General features: G+C 33.4%; 1 protein-coding gene across 1 annotated transcript; it reads right to left on the bottom strand.

Moving 5' to 3' along the window:
- Positions 1 to 2,277: 2,277 nt before the first annotated feature.
- On the bottom strand, positions 2,278 to 3,081 carry LOC130798936 (uncharacterized). Its single transcript, XM_057662032.1, has one exon. It carries the CDS (start codon positions 3,079 to 3,081, stop codon positions 2,461 to 2,463), a length of 621 nt encoding a protein of 206 aa, XP_057518015.1. The 3' UTR covers positions 2,278 to 2,460.
- Between the last annotated feature and the right edge of the window lie 4,647 nt (positions 3,082 to 7,728).

Below are 7,728 nucleotides of genomic sequence, written 5' to 3'. Positions count from 1 at the left end.
AATAAGACAAAACAGAATTTTCAATAAAAACAAAGAAAACTTAAATCATTAAAATATAATTTTACGTATTACATCTTTCTTTAATACATAATTATCGTTTTTACATACCCGTAATATAAACTACATATATACTAACATCACACAGACAATACTATAGCTTCGTAATAACTTCATGTAAAGTTACCTGCAGCAATCTGCTCCCGAAATATGGGAACAGCCGATGGAAATCGGTCAGTTTTAAAAAAAACCGAGTATAGAAACTTACCGTAATTATGCAAGTATAGAGAATATATGCATTGCAACAAATAATATGCAAAAATAAGTGCATCACAATAAATAATATGCAAGGTATCTTATGTATTGTAGGGAATTCATTTTTATATTAGATTCATTTATATATATTAAACTTCTGGTCCTTCTGCTTGAGTACCAGGGCGTGATTTACTAACACTTCTGCTTGAGTGTTAGGGCATGGAATCCGATTATTTATTTAATGAATGCAACACATATGATCTTTGTTTGATATATGTAACGGCCTGTTAGGGTGAGGTAAACCAAAACCCCTAACTTAGTGGGAGTCGTCACTCCTCCAGTACAATGTTGCTCGAGCCACAGATCAGGTTAAACAACCTTACTGTGTTCGCCGTATTTTACGTGCCGGAAAACACGTCCCACGTTTTTTACATGCCAGAAGCATGGTTCGGCATTTCCTTACTATCAAGCCTTTTTATTATCATGTTACTGTTTTCATATAAATGCAACATTACAATAACATACAATAGAAATAAGTTCATTACGACTTACATACAAATAATCATTTAATATTATTAAAATCAAAACTAAATGGGTCTTTAGTATTTATGTATAGATAAATTTCAATTATGCTTCATTATTTTCTTAATAACTTATTTTTAGATTTAATACATGAATAATTAATTTCCTTAAGATTAAAATCTACATGAAATATTTTAAAATAAATAACTTATTATTAATTGAGTTGGTGTATATTCTTATTCACCAAAATAAATTAATTTTAATTATTATTTTCATTTTTCTTTCTTTTTTCCTACAATAACAATTTAGATTATTAATTTATTTCTTTAAAATTTAAATATCACAAAATTTTACAAAAAAAAAAAATAATTTAAATGAAATGAAAATACAGTAACACTAAAATAAATTGTTTTTTTTCAAGAATTATTTATTTTTAACCAATTTATGAATTTTCTTATTTTATGCGTTTTTTAAGCAAAAATTAATAATAATATTTATACTCAACTATAATTCACGAAATTAATACACAACTTATATTTCATATATATATATATGTACAGAAAAATGTTCGTTTAAAAATATTAATGTTGACTATTTTAATTAAAATTATTTCAGATTTTGCGGTTTTTTTTTTTAGAAAAAATTAATAATAATATTTATACTCAATAATATTTCACGAAATTAATACAAAATCTATATCTCATATATATATCTGTACAGAAAAAATTTCGTTTAAAAATATTAATATTTACTATTTTAATTTAAATTATTTCAGATTTTGCGGTTTTTGGCAATTTCAAAGAATAAATCATATAAATTAAATTACAACGAATTAATTCACCAAAATTTGCAGAAAATGAAATTTAAATATAATAAACACATATAAAAATTTATGGGCATAATTTTATGTAAATAAATATATGTAAGAATTTATACCTTTAATAATTTCACTATTAACCAATTTCTTTTGTTGTAGAATTTCTAGCCACAAAATTAGCTTTCTCTCCTTGAATTTCTATAATTAACACTAAATACTATTATTAGAAAATTTTTGAGAATTTTTAGGAATTTTTCTAGGGTTTTTAGAATTTTTCTTTGAATTAGCTTTTATGAAATAATTTTTTTGATTTTTTTTTTCTTTTCCTTCTCCTATTTTTTTCCCCACGGCATGCTTTGGATATATATAGGCATAAGATTTTTATTATTTAAAGTTTTTTTTTCCTTATCCTTCATGGGCAAGAAATAAAATAAAATCCAAGATCTTTATTCTTGGTTTTATCTAAAGGATAAGACTACATTAAAATTTTTTGTCACCTAGTTTTAGTCTTGCTGCCAACCTTTTTACATTTTTACTTTTTTTTTTTTCTTTTTTCTTTTTTTTTTATAATATTATTATTATATATATTTTACTTTTAATCATAAATTAATATAGGAAATAAAAAGATTAAGTTATTGTAGGTAATTTAGCTAGACTTAATATTTAGGTAATTTATTTTAAGAGAAATAAATTATATATAAAAGAAAATCGAGAGCTTAAAATAACGATTGGAATAAAATTCGAAACGGCATTAAAAAGAAAATAATAAAACAAAACGATTATTGAATTCGTCAAAATATTTAAGATTAAGAAAAACGGTCTGTTACAACTCTTCCCCCCTTAACATAGTTTCGTCCCGAAACTTGAACCTAAATGAATAACTGGGGATAGCGTTTTCTCATATCAGTTTCGCTTTCCCAAGTTGCTTCTTCGACATGATGATTCGACCATAACACTTTAACTTGAGGTATTCTTTTATTCCTGAATTCTTTCACTTGCCGATCCAAAATTCTAATTGGTCTTTCTTCATAAGCCAAGTTTTCATCAATTTGGAGGGGTTCGTGAACTAACACATGGGATGGATCGTGGATATACTTTCTCAACTGAGAAACATGGAATACATTATGAACTGTAGCTAAACCCGGGGGTAAAGCTAGTTCGTATGCCACCTCCCCTACTCTTTTCAAAATTTCAAAGGGTCCGATAAATTTAGGGCTTAATTTCCTTTTTATCCCAAAGCGTTGGACCCCTTTTGTTGGTGAAATCTTTAGAAATACTTTGTCACCTTCAGCAAATTGCAAAGCTCTGCGACGGTTGTCTGCATAACTCTTCTGTCTACTTTGTGCTGCCTTCATGTTTTCTTGTACTACCCTCAAGCTATCAATAGAGTCTTGGATAAGATCTGGTCCTTCAGGCACATTTCGGTCCACCTGATCCCAACATAACGGTACTCGACATTTTCTTCCGTATAAGGCTTCGTTTGGTGCCATCTTAATGCTGGTTTGATAGCTGTTGTTGTACGAAAACTCTATCAAAGGCAATTTCTGTTCCCATGAACCACCAAATTCAAGAATACAACATCTCAAAAGATCCTCTAATGTCTGGATGGTTCTTTCGGTTTGGCCATCAGTAGCCGGATGAAATGCAGTACTTAAACATAGCTTCGATCCGAATGCTTCTTGCAACTTTTCCCAAAATCGTGACAAAAATTTTGGGTCTCTGTCAGACACAATTGTTCTCGGTACTCCATGTAATCTTACAATTTCTCGAACATAAGCATCAGCCAATTGTTTTACTGACCATGTTCCCTTCATTGGCAGGAACCTTGCAACTTTGGTCAATCTGTCAACTATTACCCAAATTGTGTCATTTCCTCGTTGCGTTCTTGGTAATCCAACTACAAAATCCATGGATACGGAATCCCATTTCCACTCAGGAATTTCTAGTAGTTGAAGTAGTCCAGAACTCTTCTGCCTTTCAAATTTCACCTTCTGGCATATCAAGCATCGAGATACAAAATCAGCTACATCTTTCCTCATACCTTTCCACCAAAATAAATTCCTTAATTCTTCAATCATTTTATCTCTACCAGGGTGTAAGTGAAACATTCCTTGGTGTCCTTCCTTCAAAATCTCTTTTTTCAACTTTGTGTTGTCTGGTATACACAATCTCCCGTTCATTCTTAGTTCACCTTTCTCACCTACTTCGAACGCTTCTGTCTCTTTTTGTTGAACTCGAATGATTAACTCGATAATCTCGGGATCTTCTTGTTGTGCTTCTATAATTCTTTCAAACAAAGTCGGTTGTATAGTCATTGCTCCTAAATACTCAACAACTTGATAGTGATTAACAATTTCTAGATCTAACTTCTGGATTTCTCGGTATAGTACCCAAGGTACCGTCATTATAGCATTTACAGATATCCTCGGCCTTCTGCTCAATGCATCAGCCACTTTGTTTGCTTTTCCAGGATGATAATTTATGTCAATATCAAAGTCTTTAATGATTTCCAACCACCGCCTTTGTCGCATATTCAGCTCCTTCTGAGTGAAGACATATTTCAAATTTTTATGATCAGTGAAGATCTTACATGGTACTCCATAGAGATAATGTCTCCATAACTTCAGGGCAAAAATTACGGCTGCTAGTTCAATGTCGTGTACTGGATAATTCAGCTCGTGTGGCCTTAATTGCCTTGACGCATAAGCTACTACTTTGCCTTCTTGCATTAGCACACATCCCAAACCTTCCTTCAATGCATCACAATATACCTCAAATGCTTTCCCACAGTCGGGCATGATCAACACAGGTGCAGTCGTAAGTCTCCTCTTAAGCTCTTCTAGTGAGTTACTCTGCTTCTCGCCCCACTGAAACCGAACTCCCTTTTTAAGCAACTCAAACAACGATCGGGCAATTTTAGAAAAATTTTCCACAAACTTCCTGTAATAGCCTACCAAGCCTAAGAAATTTCTTACTTCAGTAACACTCTTTGGATTCGGCCATTTCATCACTGCCCTAATCTTTTCAGGGTCAACAGAAATTCCATCCTTCGAAATAACGTGCCCTAAGAAAGATATCTTTTCTAACCAAAATTCACATTTACTAAACTTTCCATAAAGTTTCTCCTTTCTCAACTTCTCCAAAACTATCCTTAAGTGCTTCTCATGTTGCTCTTCATTCTTCGAATACACCAATATATCATCAATAAACACAACTACAAACTTATCCAGGTAAGGGTTGAAGTATCTTTGCATGAGATCCATGAATGCTGCTGGAGCATTCGTTAGACCAAATGGCATTACCAGAAACTCATAGTGCCCGTATCTGGTTCTGAATGCAGTCTTAGGAATATCTTCTTCAGCAATCCTTAATTGATGATAACCAGACCTCAAATCTATCTTTGAAAAGACCCTTGCTCCCCCTAACTGATCAAAAAGGTCATCTATCCTTGGCAAAGGATAACGATTCTTGATGGTAATCTTATTGATCTCCCTATAATCAATGCATAGCCTCATACTCCCATCTTTCTTTCTGACAAAGAGAACCGGAGCTCCCCATGGTGAAACACTAGGTCGAATGAAACCTTTTTCCAGCAATTCATCTAGCTGCTTCTTTAGTTCAGCCAATTCAGCTGGAGCAAAACGGTAAGGGGTTTTAGAAATAGGGGTGATATTAGGAATAAGGTCAATATGGAAGTCCACTTCTCTTTTTGAAGGTATACCGGGTAATTCTTTAGGAAACACATCAGAATATTCTTGAACGATTGGGGTTTTTTGCAAACCAGGTTTAGGTTTTACTTCCTCAGTAGTAACATAACATAAGAACCCTTCATCTCCTTGTTTTATCATTTGTGTTGCTTGAATTACAGAAATTGTCTCTAGCTGAAATCTTGAGTTCTTTCGAATGCACTTTATTCCCTCGGAAGTTTTTATTCTAACAACCTTTTCCTTACACAAAATCTCCGCTGAATATCTCTCCAACCAATCCATACCCAAAATGATATCAAAAGTTCCCAAATCAAATTGAATTAAGTCAGCTGGTAAAAGATTCCCACCAATCTCCAATGGAAAATCATAAAAGATACGGTCACACAGGTAAGGTGTACAATCATAATGATCTCCAAAGGTTGACCTCTTACGATATACCCTCTACTACCACCTTTTGGCATCTTTTTAATAAGGTAGGGAAGTGTTGCGTAAGCTATATCTTAAATCGCAAATCACATATTTTTTTTAAGCACAGAAAACACATAAAATAAATTTCATTTAAAATACTAATTTTAATTTTTTTTTTATAATTATTATTTATATTATTATCATCCCGGAAAAGCAAACAAAGTGGCTGATGCATTGAGCAGAAGGCCGAGGATATCTGTAAATGCTATAATGACGGTACCTTGGGAACTATACCGAGAAATTCAGAAGTTAGATCTAGAAATTGTTAATCACTATCAAGTTGTTGAGTATTTGGGAGCAATGACTATACAACCGACTTTGTTTGAAAGAATTATAGAAGCACAACAAGAAGATCCCGAGATTATCGAGTTAATCATTCGAGTTCAACGAAAAGAGACAGAAGCGTTCGAAGTAGGTGAGAAAGGTGAACTAAGAATGAACGGGAGATTGTGTATACCAGACAACACAGAGTTGAAAAAAGAGATTTTGAAGGAAGGACACCAGGGAATGTTTCACTTACACCCTGGTAGAGATAAAATGATTGAAGAATTAAGGAAATTATTTTGGTGGAAATGTATGAGGAAAGATATAGCTGAATTTGTATCTCGATGCTTGATATGCCAGAAGGTGAAATTTGAAAGGCAGAAGAGTCCTGGACTACTTCAACCACTAGAAATTCCTGAGTGGAAATGGGATTCCATATCCATGGATTTTGTAGTTGGATTACCAAGAACGCAACGAGGAAATGACACAATTTGGGTAATAGTTGATAGATTGACCAAAGTTGCAAGATTCCTGCCGATGAAGGGAACATGGTTAGTAAAACAATTGGCTGACGCTTATGTTCGAGAAATTGTAAGATTACATGGAGTACCGAGAACCATTGTGTCTGACAGAGACCCAAAATTTTTGTCACGATTTTGGGAAAAGTTGCAAGAAGCATTCGGATCGAAGCTATGTTTAAGTACTGCATTTCATCCGGCTACTGATGGCCAAACCGAAAGAACCATCCAGACATTAGAGGATCTTTTGAGATGTTGTATTCTTGAATTTGGTGGTTCATGGGAACAGAAATTGCCTTTGATAGAGTTTTCGTACAACAACAGCTATCAAACCAGCATTAAGATGGCACCAAACGAAGCCTTATACGGAAGAAAATGTCGAGTACCGTTATGTTGGGATCAGATGGACCGAAATGTGCCTGAAGGACCAGATCTTATCCAAGACTCTATTGATAGCTTGAGGGTAGTACAAGAAAACATGAAGGCAGCACAAAGTAGACAGAAGAGTTATGCAGACAATCGTCGCAGAGCTTTGCAATTTGCTGAAGGTGACAAAGTATTTCTAAAGATTTCACCAACAAAAGGGGTCCAACGCTTTGGGATAAAAGGGAAATTAAGCCCTAAATTTATCGGACCTTTTGAAATTTTGAAAAGAGTAGGGGAGGTGGCATACGAACTAGCTTTACCCCCGGGTTTAGCTAGAGTTCATAATGTATTCCATGTTTCTCAGTTGAGAAAGTATATCCACGATCCATCCCATGTGTTAGTTCACGAACCCCTCCAAATTGATGAAAACATGGCTTATGAAGAAAGACCAATTAGAATTTTGGATCGGCAAGTGAAAGAATTGAGGAATAAAAGAATACCTCAAGTTAAAGTGTTATGGTCGAATCATCATGTCGAAGAAGCAACTTGGGAAAGCGAAACTGATATGAGAAAACGCTATCCCCAGTTATTCATTTAGGTTCAAGTTTCGGGACGAAACTATGTTAAGGGGGGAAGAGTTGTAACAGACCGTTTTTCTTAATCTTTAATATTTTGACAAATTCAATAATCGTTTCGTTTTATTATTTTCTTTTTAATGTCGTTTCAAAATTTTATTCCAATCGTTTTTAAGTTCTCGTTTTTCTTTTATATATAATTTATTTCTCTTAAAATAAATTACCTAAATATTAAGTCT

This window comes from Amaranthus tricolor, chromosome 13, assembly GCF_026212465.1.
Source record: "Amaranthus tricolor cultivar Red isolate AtriRed21 chromosome 13, ASM2621246v1, whole genome shotgun sequence".
In the NCBI taxonomy this organism is placed as follows: Eukaryota; Viridiplantae; Streptophyta; class Magnoliopsida; order Caryophyllales; family Amaranthaceae; genus Amaranthus; species Amaranthus tricolor.
Note: the sequence above shows the minus strand (reverse complement) of the source record. Positions and strands in the feature narration are given on the sequence as shown.